Consider the following 21174-nt stretch of genomic DNA (forward strand, 5'->3'; position numbering starts at 1 on the left):
GGTTTTGTGTAGTACAAGGAAAAGGAAGAATTGGGGAAACCATCAACAAAATCTAGATTAAAAGAGGGTTCACAGAATAAGAGAACGGTTTTGTCACCGGGTTTTCTTAATGACTCATCAAGGCAACATTCACACTAGTATTTGGCAGTATAAGAATTTCATTCAGAGTCACTTGATTCCACTCTCTTCATATCTTTAACAATTCTTTCTTTTTTTTTCAAACTTTTTACAAGCTACCTTCATTTCTGGTGGATGGAGGGTCCGGATAACATCTGCAGGAGGCAAGGGTGAATATGTGTTTCCTCTCCTCCTGGAGTTTCAGACTTTGTCTGTCTTACCTGGCTAGGGCTGGTGAACTCACATGTGTGAGAATTGGCTGTAGCCACGAGCCAGTGGCTTTCATATGGACACATAGCACAGCCAAGTAATTTGAACTGTCTCGTATGTTCAAACTGCTACCAGGGTCTTATTTGATTAAAGCCATAGCCGCTAGCATAGTTTGGCTTCAGTCACTGGTTTGGAGGGTGCATGAGGAAAGTTAGTTTGAATGGAATCTTGTTAAAGCACATTTCTGTTCAGTTTCCCATCATGTTCAGTCATTATGTTGGCATTTTTAATGTGTTCCTTGATGGCAAAACCTACTTGGAAAGAAGACAAGTCAGGCTTTGCACTAAACTATTTTTTGTAGTCTTTGATGTTCAACTTCAAAATGATTGTGAAAAAACATGTTGACAATATTGGAGTTGGACATTTTTTTCCAGAGACTGTTTTCTTGAAATATGTTGTTTGAATGAAGACCAGTTAATGAATCCTTATCCTGTTTGATTTACTCCCTCTTTTTTCTTGTTTGCATGAATAAAACTTGTTACGTGTAGTTTGTCCTTTCTTGTTCAGTAGCAGTTGCCAAAGTTCTCTCCTACTGTTGAATTAATTTTGTTAAATTTATTTTCGTGATTGGTGATTTAAACACGTGCTTTGTTTCTTTTCATTATTTCCAAACAACAGCAATTACTGGACAATGGTGAACTCAAATCATCTCAACACCACACTGGGTAACGTGCTGACTTTGATCAAATTCAACCTGGGTTCTGAAGATGCCCCATGGATGACACGCATTGCTGGTAAGTTAGTCTGACAACTCGTGGCATTAGTTTGGTCGCAAAACCACTGTTCTTCCGGACATCACTTATGGCACTGTGACTTGACCTTAACCCTCCTGCATTCCTCAAAATCCGTCTGGAGATTTTGGAAGATTTTGAAGGATTGAGAAAGGAAGAATTAGCTCGCTATTACTTACTGTCCGTGCAAAGAATTTGCAATTGGTTGGTTTCCTGCACTGTGAAGGATTTTGGAGGATTAACAAAGGAAGAATTAGCTCGCTGTTACTTACTGTCCGTGCAAAGAATTTGTAATCGGTTGGTTTCCTGCACTGTGAAGGATTTTGGAGGATTAACAAAGGAAGAATTAGCTCGCTGTTACTTACTGTCCGTGCAAAGAATTTGTAATCGGTTGGTTTCCTGCACTGTGAAGGATTTTGGAGGATTGACAAAGGAAGAATTAGCTTGCTGTTACTTACTGTCCGTGCAAAGAATTTGCAATTGGTTGGTTTCCTGCACTGTGAAGGATTTTGGAGGATTAACAAAGGAAGAATTAGCTCGCTGTTACTTACTGTCCGTGCAAAGAATTTGTAATCGGTTGGTTTCCTGCACTGTGAAGGATTTTGGAGGATTGACAAAGGAAGAATTAGCTCGCTGTTACTTACTGTCCGTGCAAAGAATTTGTAATCGGTTGGTTTCCTGCACTGTGAAGGATTTTGGAGGATTGACAAAGGAAGAATGAGCTCGCTGTCACTTACTGTCCGTGCAAAGAATTTGTAATCGGTTGGTTTCCTGCACTGTGAAGGATTTTGGAGGATTAACAAAAGAAGAATTAGCTTGCTGTTACTTACTGTCCGTGCAAAGAATTTGTAATCGGTTGGTTTCCTGCGCTGTGAAGGATTTTGGAGGATTGAGAAAGGAAGAATTAGCTCGCTGTTACTTACTGTCCGTGCAAAGAATTTGCAATTGGTTGGTTTCCTGCACTGTGAAGGATTTTGGAGGATTGAGAAAGGAAGAATTAGCTTGCTGTTACTTACTGTCCGTGCAAAGAATTTGCAATTGGTTGGTTTCCTGCGCTGTGAAGGATTTTGGAGGATTGAGAAAGGAAGAATTAGCTTGCTGTTACTTACTGTCCGTGCAAAGAATTTGCAATTGGTTGGTTTCCTGCACTGTGAAGGATTTTGGAGGATTGACAAAGGAAGAATTAGCTCGCTGTTACTTACTGTCCGTGCAAAGAATTTGTAATCGGTTGGTTTCCTGCGCTGTGAAGGATTTTGGAGGATTGACAAAGGAAGAATTAGCTCGCTGTTACTTACTGTCCGTGCAAAGAATTTGCAATTGGTTGGTTTCCTGCACTGTGAAGGATTTTGGAGGATTAGGAAATGTCCTCTCGTTGATTTCCTTGAGGAGTAGTCTTAAGGCAAGATTTATATTAATATCTCATTTCTCTTACATGAAAATAATATCTTGAAACCTGTTTGCTCATGGTACTTGCTGCTTGGCTGACCCAAACTGGTCTGCTAACCCCAGAAAGCTTGTTGGTCAACTGATAACATCCGTACTGGCAAAAAGTAGGTCTTGGGTTTGAATGCCACCCAAGTGAGCTTGTGAATTATTCCACAATCCTGCAGACCACACTAGGTATACAGATGTTTGCAAAAATTCTCATCAATGAACAGAAAAACACCCAATATAAAAATTAACATCATCTGACACAAAAATGATGTGCCTGTGTAACCCATGGACTTGAAGCAGCCTGCCATCTTCAGCAAGCTTGCAAAAATGACATCGTAAAAACGTGTTGATACAGTGAGTTTATTTTCTGTCCCACAGCTAATGCCCAGCCCATCCTAAATGATGTAAAGGAAGAGTTACTGAAGACCCACTTCCTACCAGTAATTGTCAAGCTGCGAGGCAAGATGGAGACGGTCTTTGCGGCAGAGGAAGTCCTCAAGAAGGAGTACCCCATGGGAGGCAACGAGATGGAGGAGGCCGAGTTTGCCATTCTTGAGGTCAGAGGTCGTTTCTTTAGTCTCTGGGGCTAGGTTTACTTTATGTGGCTGCACAACTGTACGGAATGTTGTGATGCAGTGGAAAAGTCATGCAAACCTGAAGTATAGTCGGAATGAGGAGGTTCTGTGACTTCCACGTATGAGTGATTTCCGTTGTTATGTCAGTAACACTATTGTGAGAAGAAGAAATCGTTCCTCTGAATTTAGATACCGGTAGCTCTTTGTCTGCTTTCCACTCATTGCCTCATTGAAATGGACAAAGGCTCTATATGCAAAGTGGTATGTGCTTAAGAATACCATGGAAATGGGCCTTGTGGGCCTGGTTTCTATCCAGTGGGACTTTCTTTTTAATCAGCTGATGACTGCTCGTGTCCTTTTGAAAATGTCTTGTGTGCACTTTTTAATTCCTCTTGCTTTATGAACTATCAGTGTCTGATGAGTTGAAGCATGCGATCGCACCATTGAGTAAGCCTCTTTCAGGAGTGAATAAGGTTCTGAGACATTCCAATGGATATAATTCAAATCTTAGCATTTGTCTGAAAAGTTATCCCCTCCAAGCGGAACAAAAGAGGGTATTTTTTTTTTTGGCACTCACCGCGTAGGCACACCATGATGCGCGCAAGTATATGCACGTTTGATGCGGAGCACGCTGAGTATGCCTTACTAATTTACTTCGGCATGTATGGTCTTTGCGTACACCTTGAATGCATGCAAGAACCCGTATGTAACCACCTGTCTTTCTTTTCGCTGATTAGGTGTGCACCTCAGCTCGGGCTGATAGAAAATGAAAGCTCTTCTTGATAGACTGTGTGGAGACATCAACCACCTGATTAATATTTCATACATTTTGTCTCTCTTATCTGACAGGACTATCACCTGATAGTGAGGGATATCTATGCTTTCTATCCCCTCCTCATCAAGTTTGTTGACTCACAAAGGTACAGCACTAACATTCCATCCTTATTTTGGCTAAAGCTTGTTAAACAGTCCAGCTGTGGTCTGGCTAAGTTCATTTGAATGCCTGCTGACAATATATTTGTTTTTGCCATTTATGATCAAAAGCAAAACCTGATATGTAATTTTGAAATTGCCTGTGTTCATTCTATCGTGATTACCTATTTTTTATACAGATTTTAAAGAATTTTGTGCTTTGCAAAATTGGGTGCTGTTTCTGAGGTGTTTGGTAGTAAAGCTAAAGACCACAGACACAGCTGCTTGAAATTTAATTTTTATGCAGTTCATTTGAGAACCGAACTTCAGAGGTTTGATTAGGTTCAGTGCTTGTGAGTTGGCCCACAGCTATACTGATGGGGCCAACAGTGTGTCTTGAATGACTTGACAGCGTGCAGTGTTGAAATGCAGAACCGGCTTACTCATTCTCTGACAGCACCCAAGTAGACTGTATTAGCAATTAGATGATTCCTCTCAAACTCAGCTTCAAAGTTGAAGTAAGGCATTCTCCTAACTCTTCCAAAATTCACAGACAAGGCAATAGCCACATGTACCTTGCTTTAACTCCTACAAACACTTCAGAGACCAATATTAGCTTATGCTTCAAAAATATGACAATCAAAACACTGAGCTGGTAAACATTGTGTACCTTTGCTGAATCTTAAAAGTCTGGCAAAATGGTGATCATTTTCAAAGGATTTCTTCAGTTGTTTGGAGACTTACAATAACTTCAATTGTAAATGACTTTACAAGTCAATTGCAAGCAATTGTGGTGAAGGAGTTTCTTTTGAACGAACCTCATTGGTAGTCAGAGGACCTGATGACAATACTGGTTTTTAGTCTGAATATTTCCTTGAATCTGGAAGCTATTTCTTCTCTTTTTTTGACTTGATAGGGCCAAGTGGCTTAAGATGCCTTCCTTGGAAGCCGAAAGCCTCTTTAGTGAGGTCTCTAGCATCTTCAGTTGTTGGGCACGATCTGCGGTAAGTCTTCACTTGTAAGCCTCACTGGCAGGTCCATCCCTCTGATTTGCTTGTACCCGCAAAACTTTAACCAAGGTCAGAGGCTGGTCCACTTTGTGCAGTATCTTTTATCTACAAATGATCTTGGGGATATTGAAAGGAGATGCAAAGAGGAATGCAAGCAAATCTAACCGCGGATTTGTAAGGACGTGCGTGACTATTTTGGCTGTGACTAGAAACAAGATGTACGCCCATGAGAAATGGATAAGTCGCTGATTGGCAATTTCATAGGAGCATGCGTTATTCTTAGTCACAGGGGGTTATTTATTGACACATATTATCTCTTGAGGTGGTTGTTCAGTTCATCAATACCCAGCCCCCTGAGATGGCAAGCATGTATTTAAATATATTTCTCAAGGAATGTACTGGTAGAGATCGCTCACTAAGTAAGTGGAGTGTACATGATGCTGGGAATGGTATTCTCATACATTTCTTTCTTGTGTGCTTCAGATGAATTTGGTCCATAAACACAACCCTGTTCCATTGCAATAAAAGCACTGCCACAAGTTGAGTCTTTTACCTCAGCAAACTTCGGTTTGATCAAATCTATTTGTTTGTAAATTGTTTGAATCTCACTGTCACTTTGTAGAACTGCCGTCGTGAAGAGCAGAACTTTGTCGCCCAAATGGAGGCGGAGAACGCTGCCCTCTTGGCGTGCGCGACCTCAAACCGAAGGATGGGCCTGACTCCACCGGATGACCCCGGAGCCGGCATTAAGAAAGCCAGGGAGTGTAGGGTTGAAGGTCAGGGTTCGCCGACCAGCCTAGTAGTGGTCTGTCTGAAGCGCATGCTGCCCATTGGGATGAACCTTTACGGTGCACGAGAACAGGAGCTGGTGCAACAGGCCAAGATGAAGTTCCAGGAGGTGAGTTTGTGTGGGTGGAGCTCCTTTTTTCGGAGGCAAGAGTTGTTAGGTCCACTCTTTAGCTAGCTATTTTTTATGTATGTGCGGAAATACCACACTTCATATATATATTCATGAGTTGCAGCCAAATTCTCACTGGTTTGTTCACCATCAAGTGTCAGTCGCAACTTCTGCCTCAATCCTGCAAAAAAATTCTCCCAAATGCCTTCGTGAATTTTGTAGGATCTTGGGGGTCTAGTCTAGATTCATGTTAAAGTCTCAAAATATGCTCTGTGCTACAATTTGTCAAATATGTGACTTTTTTCTCTCCTCAACAGAAAGAGACGGAAAAGGACGTGCGAGATTTCCTAGTGCACTCCCTCCATCTTCAGGACAAAGAGGTCGACTCCAGTGATTCTTCCCCTAAGACCTGCACACCCTGCTCCTCCACCTTTTCTAGAAGACGTTCCTCTAACTTGTCCACGTCCCTGTCTGCCAAGCCCTCGTCCTCGTTTCACAAACCTCATAAAGCTAGATCCGCCCCTGCTTCCTCGGTAGCTCCGCCTCCTAGTGCATGTCCGAGGCGGCCTTCTCTAACCGCAAGTGTTCGTATCTTTCTGTCTTCATAAATGTTCATTGACTTTTTTATGAGATGGGATAAAAGTTTTTGCTTGGAGTCCTCAAAGATTCCTTGAAATTCACTTTTTCCTCAAAGGCTTGAATTTGACTGAGCTTATTTTCGGTGTAATGTGCTGTTATATCCATCACAAGTCTGCCACAAGTTAAACCTAGTTTACTATTTGCATCACTACGAGTGTGAGGGCGCAAGAGGCCATCAGTATGAAACTGGGTTGCTGTAAAGGGCAGACAGCAATAAGTGGGAGCATAGTTTAACAAGGTAGGAGCTAGTTGTAACACATGAAGTCTGAGGAGGAACGTGTCTTTGAAAAAATATCATCCCCCCACCCCCAAGGAAAAGGGTCGCTTGCTCGGACTATGTGTCTACGCTCGAATCTTTCTGCCCATACCTGAGACAAAAGACTCTGGAGCCTGAACAAAGCGGCAATGCAAATAGTTTACTATGTTGACACTAATTGCCTACAGTACACAGGATGTTAATGCACAGATGATTGTGGAAGAGATTGTGTGATATCATTTGTTCAAAAACTGAAAGCGAAATGAAATCAAATTCTGTAACCTAATGTATAAAATGCCTCTTTTACGTGGTTTATACCACTCCATGAAGCCAACCCGATTTAATGTATGCCATGCGTGGTCAGCTATTTTGCTTGACAACTACACTGTAGGAACTCATTTGCCAGGAGAAAATAGGCCACATGCATGGTACTCAAGTGAGAGAGACCTTGTATGCCAGCATGATTGTTTAAATGGGCCTTATGCTGATGATCAGTGGAGAGACTCGGCAGAGTTGGAGATGATCCTACTTTGCCGACTATGTGCATCTACATGTATGTTTGTGTCAGTCGCAGTTAGAGCCTTTTCATATGATTATGAATCATCAGAGACTGTTCGGTGATGCTGGCTGCGTTTGTTTACGTGGAGATGGAAACTAGGCTTTATTAAGTCTGATACTTATGAATGGATCTGTGTGTTGAATTTTGTTATTCACCTGTGACAAAAATATTGATCCTGCTCGTCATAGACTTGACCACAACAATGTCAATGTTTCAATGCAAGAGACCTTTTTTGATGGTCATCATTTTTGAAGTCACAGTATAAAATTAAGAATGAATAATTGGGTACAAGAAGTATTGTCATAATAAACTTAGTTTTGTCAGAAATAAATGACCTAGGCACTGTTCTGAAAACATCGGAGAACTCAAGATTATGATATTAATTGTATATTTAGCCCGCAAGTTTGAATGTTTCCCAACGGTGTTTCAATACAGGAAAGTTTTGTATTTTCATGATCACTTGAACTCACAATCCAAAAAGCCGCAGATGAAAAATTTGATATAAGAAGCACTGTTGAAATGAACTGAAGTTTGTGTTTTCCAGTAGTAAATGCAATATTTACTCCTGAAAAAGAGGCAGGGAAGCCTAAACTGACTGTTGAATGTTTTGCATGGATCACGACCAAAATAATGATCTACTTCTATTAGGTTCTCATGTTTGGGGTAAGGAGCCCATTATTCCAGCCAAATGTAATCTGTCTGCAAGAATTTGTTGCTCTCCATCAGTTTGTGGCTTATGTTGGTCTGGTTTTCGTGTCCATTTTGCAACTGATAAAAAAACAGTAGCTTGTATCCATTTACTACGTAGATGCACCAAATTTTTGGCTTTACTGTGTCTCCCAGATTTTTTAATGCATTTGCCTTCTGCATGCTTCCTAGCTTCAACTAGTTGTAGTAAACTTACTTCCACACTTGGCAGTATCCCTTAAAAATCACAATGGAAAAATTGACTGGATAAAATTGAGTCCCGGCCATTCCACAGGGAAATTTAAAGCTCTTTTTCAGTGCTTTGCATATATTCTGACGGAATGCTTGAAAAGGAAATCAAAGCATGGCTGAAGTGATTGAGTGTGCTTTCCCTGCTCATATGCATAGTTGCATTGAATTCTTGTGCTGTTTTGCGTTGTATTTCCAAACAGCAAGCGGCCAAGAATTGGCAGCGACATCTGTACAACAAGGCAGCGTCCAATCGCATGGTGTACGCCGTGGAGATGACTCAGGAGAAGATTGTGGACAGGATCATCAATATGGCCCTGGTTTTGCACAGACTCCATTTGGTGAGAACTGGGCCCTTATTTTGAATTTTCCTCTCCAGTTTTGTAGTCAAGTCCTCTGATGACCATCACAATACCCCACAAGACCATCACAAGGTCCCCAGTCTGAATTCAAATCACAAGCTGTTTTAAACGATATGCAACCAAAGGACCTTAGTCATTATTCACCCTCTTTCTTTTGGTCTTTTGAACCTTTTGTGTCTGTGAACCTTTCCTTATCTCCCTCGCTGCTTCCTTCACTATCTCTATCAGTACTGTGGTTAAGTATTTCCCTGAGACTTTCATAGTACTCACAGTTGCTGCCAAAGTAGTCAGGAGTACCTTGAAAGTGCCTCAGTCTCAACTCAAGACACTAGCTATTCATGTAAATTGTGTAAAGAGGGAGTCCATTTTTACTGTTCACTCATGCCGATGATGACAGTACTTGTGACAATACAAGTGTGATAACTAATCATAATACTCGTAAAGTACTTGTGTAGTATCAAACCATAACACTGTTCTCCACTGTTGCCCACTGCAGGCTCTTTCCTGAGAAACTCATGTTTTGATCTTTGGTTTCAGATGGAGCATCCCCCGCTCTCCAAGAAGAGTGCTTGGAGGCGGCTCATGTCGGCTCAGAGACGTCGAACTATCATGGCCTGCTTCAGGATGATCCCACTCCACCATCTGCCCAAGTGAGTCAAGACGAATCTGCAGCTGACTGAAGCCATTAGCTTTCAGTTTATCGCTTGGGATCCTTGCTGTAGTCTGCACAAATCCCCACCCCATCTGCAGTGCATTGTGGGAGAAAGTTGGTTTCTACACATTGCGTTCAGCACTCAGTTTTCTGCTGCTTGTAGGTTTGCGTGCATGGATTTGAAAATCACCTCCTTTCCATATATACTTAACAAACCAGTGTGCGCATACAATTTGCCCTTCATCGGTTCCCTGTGCATCGGCCACACAGTGTCATATACAATTATGTCACAGAGTCTGTGATACCAACAATCCAGCTTATCTCCAGCAGCTGCGTCTTCTTAACAGCCTCAGTTTGTTCAAATCCCTCTCTCTGTAGGCATCGTGCTATCAACTACTTCCTCCGAGCCTACAAGGAAAAGTGGCTGATTGTGGAGGACTCAGCTCAGCATTTACTGATTGAAGACCTCACCGTAAGCATTACTGTCAACTTTTTAACCCAAACTCACTTGGGGGTGGGCTCATCTAGTCAGGAACCTTGCGGAATCTTCCCTCAAACCCTCAAACTTGTAAGGAGACAACGTAAGGAAACAGTCATTATTGTATTCCATATTCAATCCTTACAAATTCTCCAAAGCCACCTTGTGGATTGAAGAGATCTCAGGGATTACTCGTATAGTTCACCTCGACAAGTTTTGAATGAATAAAGTCACATTTTAAAACTTGTTTGCATTCTCACCTGGCATTGTTTTGCCTGAAGTGGTGGAAAATTTGCTCTTCATTTGCATCAAGTTATGAACCAAGTTTACACTAAATAATAATCTTGAATAGACACAAGTAAATTATGTTTCTGAAATTTGCTCTGCTACAGCCTTCAAACACTTAGCATTTGCATGTCAAGTAATGGACTGCTCTAAACTCACAAAGCAAGCATTTCTAAATCTTTTCTTGTTTGGGATTTACCATTCCAGAAGTCCAGTGGGGAGGAGTTGGCGGCTGTGTCTGAAGAAAGCAGTAGAGATCCGCTACATCAACTTATCTTGACCTTCAGTCGGTCGTTCGGCCTCCAGCGCGAGTAAGACCAATGTTGTCTTGGCTTATAGGGCCTGGTGACCTCTTGGAACTCGTACGATGGAAATGTATAATTACTGTCATTGTCAGGGTACTTCGGGTCATTTTTTCTGTCTTCACGGCGAGTCACATTTTTCAGTTCGGTCATTCTTTCATGCTTCTACACTTGGATTACTCAAGGCCTGCTGCAAATTAAATTCTTTGGTCACTTAAAACTTTGCAGTGACAGGCACCCTACAAATGACCTCATAATCCGCCGCTTGGGTTGCTCAGCAGAAATTCTGCATAGCAAATGTGCTAAACGAGAATGGAGGTGAAGTAAAGGACCAGTTCCATGGTTCTGCAGAAAATTCTGTAGTGACAATAAACTTTTTTCAGGAGTTAGGAACTTAGTGTTGAATTTAGGCCTGTGTGCGTGTGAATGTTAGGCGTAATCGATTGATCAGGATGATTGCTTGATCTTTTTGTGTTATCAGTTGATGCTGTATAAAATCTTAGACCTCACTTTCCCTTTTGAAACAATTTTCTACAACCATGAATGGATGATACTGTTGTCTAAGGGGAAATCTTCAGCAGAGAGTTGAGTAAGTGTAGCTGAGTGAACAGATCAAGTGATGGCGCAGATTGACCGATTACACCAAAAATGTACATCCTGTAACTAAGGATTGCAGTTGTACCTAGCTTGTGTAAACTTTCTTTGCTAGTTCTATAAACACACAATCATTTCATTTTTAGCAGAGCCATGTACTTATGCCACCTATGTTCACCCCTTCCACTTAGTTCGTGCGCATGTGCTAAATTCGGCAATGGTCATGATCACTTTTTGTTGCTTTTTAAAAGGTTGGTGCCAGCAAACGACTATACCAAAATCCATCTGTGGAGATCTTTTGCATTATGTACAAGTTTGCTGAAATTATACCAGAGAAATATAATCAGGCTTTAGATTGCATATTGTGATGTGTTTCTTGTTAATCATGAGTGATATTTCAGAGAAAAAGGGGTGAAAGATGTCTGTTTACGTTACATTTCTGAACATAAAAAGGGTATTTTAAAATCGAAATATTGAATTTTATCCTCTTTCCACAGGTGCCGCATATCTTTGTAATTGAAAGAGTGTTTGAAAAAAGTGATTGTGTTAATGTTTATTAAGCTATTATGAATCGTCCTTCGTTAGTTTTATCAATTTCAATTTTGGCTATCTCTTGATTGATGGTCAGCCATGATTTATGTGTGTTCATGTACATGTACTCTATCGATGCACCTATACATACACAACTATGGATAAATGATTCTTGTGCAAAATATTCAATTCACAATAGCTTGAAATTACTTCCGATGTTTTTTTCAGATACACACCTCACTTTATTTCATTTGTTTTGATTAACTGGAGAAATGGTTTTAAATGGGAGTGACCATGGACGTATTTTCTTTCAAAACTGGTCATGATGTTTTTTAAAATCCCATTTGTAGAATTTGTTTAAACTTTTTATGCAACTGGGTTCAATAATACGGTGGTCTAATGTTGTCTGTTCAGTTTTTAGTTAACAGGTTATTTCCGTGAACTTTGTTTGTTTCTATTGTGTTAAAATAAATTGTGGTCTCCATCCGTCATACGTCATATGCCTCGAAATCCACAGTAAAGTGATCGAGTGCACATGCGCTAACTCTCAACTAAGTGGTGCACAAAGGCATAGGAGTGAACATGTGATGCCAAAATGGTTCCCATTGCTTTTAAACAGCAGTGAACACAGTGTATCAAAAATGGCAGTGGTATTGATAACAGCTGTCATGCTTGAGTGATACTTTCTATCAGAGTCAGACGATGACAACTTGTTCTCTTTTTTCCTGTCCTAGTGGTGTGGAACAGGACTTCCTGTATGCTTCCTACGCAGACATCATGAGCAGGGTAAACACCAACATTTGAAAGTTGACGATTTCTGGATTTTGTAAATGTTGCCAGTCTTGGACAATCCCTTTCAATTGGAGACTACTCTCTAGCTTTATTTGCTCATTGCATACTCATACATGTAGTTTGAACATGAGTAAGGTGAAATTGTCTCCAGAGAGTAAAGATGGGTGCAATTTGATGTTGAGTTGAAGTGTACAATTCTGAAAGAGGGAGCCTTTCTTATGTCATATTCAGCACAGGATACACCAAACTAACTTCCTTGACTGAATTTCCCTAAAATGATGCAACCACAGAAATTATATCCACACTTTAGCATTATGACAAAATCATTGTGGAACATTCTCAAGGTTAATGCAAGTCAGGTGCAAATTCAGGGTAACTTTCTTAGTTTTAATCTCTACGTTAAAAAGTTGGTTTCTAGTAACCGTCGATGATTTTATCAGATTTTCTCCATGAAATCTGAGATGAATTTGCTTTTAAAAACCTGACGATGAAAAACACGTCATATCCGTCTTCAGCCAAGTCCTAAGCTATTCAAAAGCATTCCTTTGTCACTATTCATCCTGTTACTTGTGACCGGACATGTGAGAGAATGTACTATAAACGCAGAGAAATCCAACCAAAGTGGCATTAGAACTTGTAACACTGTACTGGCATTCCTCCAGATGAACTGTTTAGCCAGTGTGCTCATGTATAATAAGTGGGGCTTGACCAGGGGCCTTAGTCTTCTAGTTGGGAAGGCCTGGCCTTAAACAGGGGGACACACTACCAAGAGCGACAAAATGAAGTGGTTATCGAAACTAAAAGCTGTTTATTTTTAAGGGAAACTACTCAGATATTAACATGCATGTAACAATGCCATTTTCCTTTCCACTGTTCAGAGTTGCAGTGGTGACGATGATGAAGATGATGAAGAAACAGAGGACAGCATCTCCTTCCAGGTACGTCAAAGCTACATCCAAAAAACATCCTTCTCAGTAGTATTTTTTGCATTTGAATTTCACTTGATATGGTTTCCGTTGACTGCGTAGTGTAGGTTTGTCAGGTGGTGATGTGCATGTTGTAGGTGCTCTTAAATTTGATGTGGACTTGTATATTGGCAAGTTGTAAGCACACACAGTTGGTCTTTAACCACTTTGCGCCGGGTTCAATTAAAATGGCCATGCACAAATACAGGCGTTTTTCATTATTTTCCATTTTCAAAATTCTTCAAAAATTCATCACTTCATTTACTGGACATTTACACCCACACGAATGACTGTCTGTTGGCTACTTTAATCTGACAGGCACCATCTATTGATTCTCGTGTGTTTCAGCTAGGTCTCCTGCCTTGTAAAGAGAGCCCAGATTGAGCCGTGTTTCGTAATTTTCTTTTGTTCTCGAAACTAGAGCAGTTGGTTACTGGTGTCATTTTCAATGGAGCCAGATTAGTGTGCAGTGGTATGGTGTTGCTCAGCGCCGCAGCACTGGAGAGCTTTTGTCCATGGTTGTAATCCTTCGTTTTGAATGCCACAAATAGTGGTATAGTGTTTTAAAAAAGGACGGTTTACCTTCACTATTGACAACTGAAAAAATGTTCTTCAAGTCCCAGCAGCTTGGTCTTTTGTGTTCTGTTACAAGATCCAGCTCCTTTGTCCGATTTCGGGCTCCCCAGCTATGGGTACAAACATAAAGTACCCAATACCGGGTCCCCCGGCGCAAAGTGGTTCAGGGGCATTTGGTGCACATCTTGTCTGCAAACATGGCATTACCTGGTTGTTACCAAATCAGCAAAAATAGTCCATTGCAAGTCATCCAGGCTCAAGTCGTATCATTATCTATTGAAGTAAAATATGGAGAAGGCATTCCTGTGTCATTTTTCCACTGGAATAACAAGGGGTAAATTTCAATGGGTCCCCTATGGGTGCATGCATTTTTTGTTTGGAGGGTGGTTTGAAGGTGGCGAGGTTCAGTAAAAGCAGCTATAAACTGCTCGTACATAGGTTGTGGACGTATCAACATTTCAATGGGGGAGGGCATGAACCTTCGAGGGGGGAATGTGTCGTCCTCTCCTGCAGTGTCGCTGCTCATTTTTCATCCCCTCTCTGTTCAGTGTTTCTGACTTGAGTACACCAGTCATGCAACCTGACTGGGTACAACTGCTTTGTGTCTTGTACTGCGTTTTTTGTTCATTCGGGTTCAAATGTTTATACCATGATTTTGTTTTCTTTACAGGAGCAAGAGCTAGCCAAGCAGCGATTGTTGTCTGAGCAAGGCAGGCTGGCCGACAGAGGTGCTGCAGAGATGGTCCTGCTGCTTCTCAGCGCCAGTGATGGTTAGATTCTCAGGAGTTCAGAAAGAACCCCTCTCCCTCAGCTTTTATTAATGAAAATATGTTTTGGCATTGATGGCTTTTATAACCACTTTGTGCCAGATGACCTCTTGACATACAGTATACAGCAAAAGCATCCTCTCAAAAATTTTAAATCTAATTTATCAGCCGAATCAGAAAATCCAATTTTTCCTAATTGAATTACTAAAAAAAACATTTCCAACAAAGTCTGCTCACAGTTTTGACATTAGTTTGCTTGTTTGTTTTTTTTTTGAATACATATAGGTAAGCCCAGCCCTATGGTCATGTGCACTCTACAACTTGGTATCTCCCTCCTGAGGGGTGGTAATGTAGCCGTCCAAGAGGTAAGGGGCAAGCATTGTGAAATTGCCTTGGTATATTAACCTCTTTGCATAAGATAAGCACAAGAAAAACAGTCATTTGACTTGTCAAGTATTAATCGACCTTCGTCTTTTTTCAGAGAATGCTTTCACATCTTCAAGACAAGATGGATGTTGGGTTCTTCACTAGTGTAGCTGAGCTGATGGAATCATGCAGGTGAGAGTCTAGTCAGTGCTTGTAAATACTCTTTAATAAAATTAAATTGTACTGCAAGAAATAAATTGTGATTTTCTTAACTTAAGCTGTTCTTGCCTGCCTGGTGTATAGCAAATATAAGGGTTCTGAGTTCAAGAACCAAACAATGACTGTATTCATATACAATGTGCCTGGAAAGGAGGCCAAAGGCCTGTTTATTTCACACAGACCTGGATGTCGATCAGTGATCCAGTGCTGGTTCACTTCATCCATCAGGCTGGTTCTGATGTCTGTGTACCAATGTCAGATCACAAATTGGATACAACCTCAATCTTTCAAAAGCTTCCTTTATTTGTTCAGTGTGCTGGGGGGGTGATCACTGCCTTCCCGTCAAGATCCTCTGCCAGGTCCTGTCCACTGAAGCAGTGACATTGATATCCTGGAGCGTTGTGGTTGATTTGAAATGTTATCTGGGAATCTAAAGTTATATATGGGTAAGGGTCAACAGCACAACATCCTTTGAACTGAGACTCATATTTTTGCCGTGCTGCTTCAAGGCTGTGAAATCTTTCACTCGTGTAAGGAAGATTTGGGAAGGTTAGAATTCACAGATGTCCGTATGAGGTCCCAAGTTTGTTGAAGCAACCCCTGCCAAAGCATGCAAAGTGGTGAATCCAAGAACCTGCCAGAATCTGCTCTAATGCATTAAGTGGGAAACAATGTTTACCAAACCTTTCCAAACAGTAGACCAAGGACTACATATCTACCCCATCTAATTACATGGGCAATCGATGCACTAATTGGCCATGGGTATGTTTCTTTGGTCTCTCTAACAGTGTGTTGGATTTAGAGGCTTACGAGAGATACAACAAAGCTGAGGGACTGGGTGTTAGCTCTGGGGAGAATGCTGGTAAGATAAGCATAGGCTGGTAAGATAAGATCCAGGCAAATTTGTAGTGTTTGCCTGAAGAGTTTTGGGCACTCTCTGATATATTACACATGAACAAGGCTGCATGCGCATTATTTAGTCGTATCTCCCTGTTGGAGAAGCAGAAAGTATTACCATTGAAATGATCACATTTAGAGAATTGAATTGTTTGTTGAGCCATTAGGGGAGCTCATAAAATAACCTAAATGTCACATTAGTCTCAACGTCAGTTGGCAGTAGACATGCTTCTACTGTAACCCTAATAAGTTCTTAGCCTTTTGTGGGTTAATCTGAGTAATGTCTGGTATCCTGAGTTTTTAAAATTATTCTTGTTTAATTGTGAAGAGTCGGATTTGTGTCTGAAATGGTCAGTTGGCTTTGCACCATTCTCAGTTATTGTGAACAGTGAAAGAGCCTACCTCAAATCATGTGGGGTAAGAACAGTGTCTGTAGTCAGGAGAACTCAAAGATCAAAAGTTTAAATGATTAAACAAGTCACAGTGTTCCAGACTTACTTTCAAGTTTAACTGGCAAAGCGTGTTTAGGCCTTCCAAACTGTCCACATGTATTTATCTTGTATACAGTTGTTGTTTTTTCTTTTCCGTCTTGAAATTTTGTCAGAGTTTTATTGTAGTTACACATGTTTAGTTAAAGCTGCTGTAGTTTGCAAAAACAAACTTGAAGATTGTCCTTTATTCGTGCATGCGCTGTTGTTTGTTGATGTTTTTTGAACAGATTTATTCCTCAAGATAGTTTCGTGTTTTGAGGGCTTTTGTTTTTCTACCCTTGCTGTTGAAAAAATATTTTTGCAAACCCAGTCATTTCACATTAACTCCATTGATGTTTGATTTTTGACGTTGTCAACTAAAGATCAAAGTATATTTCATTGAGAGATGTATTAGGTCACAGTTCCCCAAGCCTTTGCGCAACTTCACCCGTCAACTTGAAAGTTAAAAGAAAGTTGGGTTATTCCACTTTCTCTTCAGTCCTAGTTTCTTGGAAACTGTGGTGATCTCTCTTCAAAAATCCACATTTGGGATTCTTGTGAACTGGAATTCACGCAAAAGGCTGCGGAATGGTTGTCTACAATTCTACCAAATAACTTCTCATCACATTCTTACCCCCATTTGTTCTTGCACTTTGATTGGTTGCCTAGCAACTGCATGTCAAGTTTGTTTGTTTGCTTTTTCTCCCCTCCCAAACAGTCACTGGTGAGTCTGCCGCAGGTAATGACACCACAAGAAATCCATTTTACTGTTCTTTGCTGCAACCTAATTCTTTCTTTAAATGGCTTTTTCTTCATTAATGTTTTCCTGGACTTACAGGCTTTTAAGGCATAACAGAGCAAAGTTGATGCATAGCAACTTAATCCTCGGCTGAAAAGTGTGACATGAAAGTGTAAAGTGCAACATTTGAATTCTCTGGTTTTTGCCCCCATCTGATCAGTTACCATAGAAACTGTTGATCTCAAGTGAGCATGATAAAAGTAATGATCAGCATGGAATGAAGGAAATGAATCCATGTCACTTGATAGGCTTGTTGAATTCGGTCTGGCCGTAGTGTTTGAGCTGATGTTGTTGAACTGTTTAACATCTGACTTCATCTCATCTGTTCTTGCTACCATTCTGTAAAGTACTTCATGGACAATATTCATTGCCACATGCTGTGCCTGGCTGTATATATCTGATGGTACACCCTAGGTTTGATAACAAGATACAATGGGATTCTCTATGTGATGAGAATGATTTCCAGAGTCCTTACCTCATGTTACTGATGACAGGAATAGATAAATTCATAGGAAAAAATCCATACTGGATTATCATTAGCATTACTCTAATATAAGAATAGCTGAATTATTTATTTATTTCTGGTGTTGAAGTATGGTTTTATAAACAGTGCTTATGTAGCACTGTACCTCACAAGGTTACTATAAGAAACCAGTTGAAAAAAAGCGAAGAAAGGTTTCAGTAGTGGGAGAAAAACCCTGGAGAAATAATCTGGGGAAAGCCCACAGGAAACAGGTAGGGACTGAAAAACTGCCCACACGCTGGCCTGGGTGGGATTCAAACCGGGGTCACAGAGGTGGATGGCACTGCCCATATGCTGGCCTGGGTGGGATTCAAACCCGGGTCACAGAGGTTGATGGCAAAGACAGCACTGCTCTGCCTACCCGACTCCCCATGAAGAAGGACTTGACAAGAGAATCAATCCTGTGTACTAATACATTGTGGCTTGGGAATCCCTTCATACCAGCCTGCAAAGTTGGATAACCTTGTTGCTCAAAACTATTTGAAACCTGTTGGAAAAAAAAATCAAAACTATTCCCCTTGCCATTGATAGTTCCAACGCGCTAGGATTGCTTGAAGCCATGCATCAGACCATTCCTGTAACTGTTTCGCATCAGATATTCCAACGTTTGAGTTTCAAACATTCAGCTTTGTCAAACTCTCTTCTTTTCTTTGGTCACATCCTTTTATCTTCTTGTTAGCCTTCACATAAAAACCATCGGCATATTTTGAATGTAGTGTTGCTGTGAGTATATACATGGAAAGAGATCCAACGTGCTTGTGCCTGTGTCCAACACTAACACGGCATCGTGGTCGACAAATTAACCCCCCGCCTCAGTTTCCCCAACATGGCCTTCTGCCTGGCTCTGTTTAAGAAGAACCTTTCAAATACAGAGAAAAAAGATGATCAATGAACCTTTCATTTCTGCTGCCAAAAAACATTTGCCCGATGAAATGCTCCAGTGAGAGTATCAATGAATGCCTGATTTACAAATGCCAAATCCCATATTGCAAATCCATACATAATGGTTTACATTCACAAGAAATTCCAAGATAGATGGCAATTTTAAATAAGGGTTTTCTTGAAAAATATTAATTTACAAATGTCACAAGTATGAGTGAGAGTTGATTTCAAACTCGGTCCTTTTTGTGGCTATATCAATGAAATGTGACCAATTATTGGGTTTGCATTTAATTTGTAAAATTTGATTTAATACACCCATTCTTCTGCTTGCACAAAGCTCCAACCATTATACCATTCTGCAATTGGCATTTATTCAAGCTTTTCAATTTTGCTGACCCCAGTGATTTTTCTTTTTTGATTTAATAGTAACATGAAGACAAATGTAATCCATTTTGTTGCTTCATATTCCATTTCCATGACTCACTATAACATCCCTTTCCCCCAACCCCTCATTCCTCCCTGAATTACTCTTGTCCATTTTCCCAGCTCTTAACATCATTTTCTTTGTTTTTGTGTTTGATTTGGTGATGATGTTTGCTCTTTTTTTTTGGTACATGTATCTTGCATGGCATGTCCTTGCCTCTACTCATCTCCCAGATGTTCATTTCCTGACTGAGTTCAGTAAGTTCCATATAGCTGTTTTGATTTGGCAATGCAGACGTAGATTTCTTGCACTGATGTCATGCATTTCCCACAAAGCTCCTCGATTCGACATCTTTCATGTTGGACTGTGTTTTGAACAGACGCTATTGTCTGTGGCTGTTCACTGTGGTGTGCTAATGACAAAACCAGAGTCACAGCCACAACAGATTCGGACTTGGCTTAACATCAAAGATGGCCGACATTAAAGGACAGTAGGAGATGTGACACAGAGTGCAAAGAAAGGAGCTATACATAGATGAATAGTACATGTAGTGCTGCATGTAATGCATTTTGTCTTGCTAGAGTTAGTCAGCAATTAATGCACACTTTATATGAAGCCTGATGAAGTACTAAGACGGAATCTTGTTCCATAGTACATCATACTATTAATAGAGATTTTCTCCCTTTTACTTGTAGTCTTGTGGGACATCTAACCATTTTCTTTTACAGAACTGCAATATATTTTTTTTTCATTAATAACCCATTGTCCATTTTTTAGATTCACTAGTAAATGTACTGCACAATTTATTATACTGTTTGTTGCAGAAAGAGAAAAATGTTTTCGTTCAGCAAGAAAAAAACGATTCGCAGAAGTCAATTTATAAACACACAGTTTCACAGGTTAATATGATCATTTGCAATCAGTTCCAAACGGAACTGCTAAAATGAACAACTAGGTGTGTGCAATATATAAGATCCTCAAAATCTGGTATTCATGTAGCTGAAAAAATATTGTTGTTTGAAGCATGCTACAGTAGATTTTGAATGCTTGTGGGTTGTGGGAAAAAGGTTAATTGCAAAATCATCTCATGAGTTAGTTACCTTTTGTGTGAATTTGGAGACTCAAGGAAGACTTTTGGTGTGTGAAAGGCACAAGGCCCAAGAGTCAAGTCAGTTATAAGGTCACAGATCACATGGGCAGATGTAAGTTTGGAATCGCACAAATCTGAATGCCCAACATTTACTGTATTTCAAAGGTCTCCAAAAATAAAGCAATTTGAATGGATTGATATTGCAATGAAATTTAACGAACTCAAGTGAGATGACGTACCTGCCATTGTAAATCACATTTTGTTCTTCATGCAAATGCAAACATGTATTGATAAACCATTTGCGAGTTAAATTTGAATAAAATCTGGTACACTGAGTTCTTTAAATTCACGTTAACATAACAGCTTGAATTCTCCATACTAAAACCACTGTTGCTATACCTCGTGATTCGGGGCAAGCTTTTGCTTAGTTACATAAGAGACGCCTTGCAACAATACACTGTTCTCAATGCATAAGAACGGCTCAAAGGAACCAGTCCATTCCAGAGATGGTGGTCGCTATGCAAAAGCTTGCCCCGAATCACGAGGTTTAGCAACAGTGTCTTTAGTCTGGGGAATTCAAATTGTTACATTTCTATGCAATCAGATAACACAGTGTACCAGATTTTATTCAAATTTAACTCACAAGTGGCTAATTCATGATGTCAATTGCAAATATTAGCTCTGCAAAACTTGTTAAAGTTCAACCCACTGGGGAAAATTTTGCCAGGATTTCTTGGGTTTGCGTGAAGTACAAACCGTGTGCATCGCATCTTGTTTATGATGTGCCTGGCTGTGTTTTGTGTGTGTGCATGCTTATATGCAAGACCAAAGCTCTCTATGCAAGAATTGAAGATGACTGTGAA

General features: G+C 40.4%; 1 protein-coding gene across 15 annotated transcripts in view; it reads left to right on the forward strand.

Annotated features, from left to right (window-relative positions):
* The window catches only part of LOC147800585 (ryanodine receptor 2-like), a 191447-nt gene that overhangs the window by 135828 nt on the left and 34445 nt on the right, over positions 1 to 21174 (forward strand). For 11 of the 15 annotated variants that reach the window (XM_087144452.1, XM_087144448.1, XM_087144495.1 and 8 more), the window contains 19 exons: positions 234 to 287; positions 1006 to 1121; positions 2931 to 3109; positions 3977 to 4047; positions 4956 to 5043; positions 5672 to 5947; positions 6265 to 6531; positions 8541 to 8678; positions 9237 to 9349; positions 9730 to 9823; positions 10322 to 10425; positions 12276 to 12327; positions 13212 to 13271; positions 14545 to 14644; positions 14927 to 15006; positions 15123 to 15199; positions 16015 to 16088; positions 17312 to 17332; positions 19455 to 19478. In XM_087144452.1, the coding sequence (XP_087000578.1) occupies positions 234 to 287; positions 1006 to 1121; positions 2931 to 3109; positions 3977 to 4047; positions 4956 to 5043; positions 5672 to 5947; positions 6265 to 6531; positions 8541 to 8678; positions 9237 to 9349; positions 9730 to 9823; positions 10322 to 10425; positions 12276 to 12327; positions 13212 to 13271; positions 14545 to 14644; positions 14927 to 15006; positions 15123 to 15199; positions 16015 to 16088; positions 17312 to 17332; positions 19455 to 19478 (1988 nt within the window). The remainder of the gene's footprint in view (positions 1 to 233; positions 288 to 1005; positions 1122 to 2930; positions 3110 to 3976; positions 4048 to 4955; positions 5044 to 5671; positions 5948 to 6264; positions 6532 to 8540; positions 8679 to 9236; positions 9350 to 9729; positions 9824 to 10321; positions 10426 to 12275; positions 12328 to 13211; positions 13272 to 14544; positions 14645 to 14926; positions 15007 to 15122; positions 15200 to 16014; positions 16089 to 17311; positions 17333 to 19454; positions 19479 to 21174) is intronic. The other 4 variants (XM_087144496.1, XM_087144458.1, XM_087144476.1 and 1 more) reach the window with 4 other exon arrangements.

The sequence above is a fragment of the Acanthaster planci genome, linkage group LG01 (assembly GCF_054643075.1).
Source record: "Acanthaster planci isolate LZ-2023a linkage group LG01, COTS_SCS, whole genome shotgun sequence".
Taxonomy (NCBI): domain Eukaryota; kingdom Metazoa; phylum Echinodermata; class Asteroidea; order Valvatida; family Acanthasteridae; genus Acanthaster; species Acanthaster planci.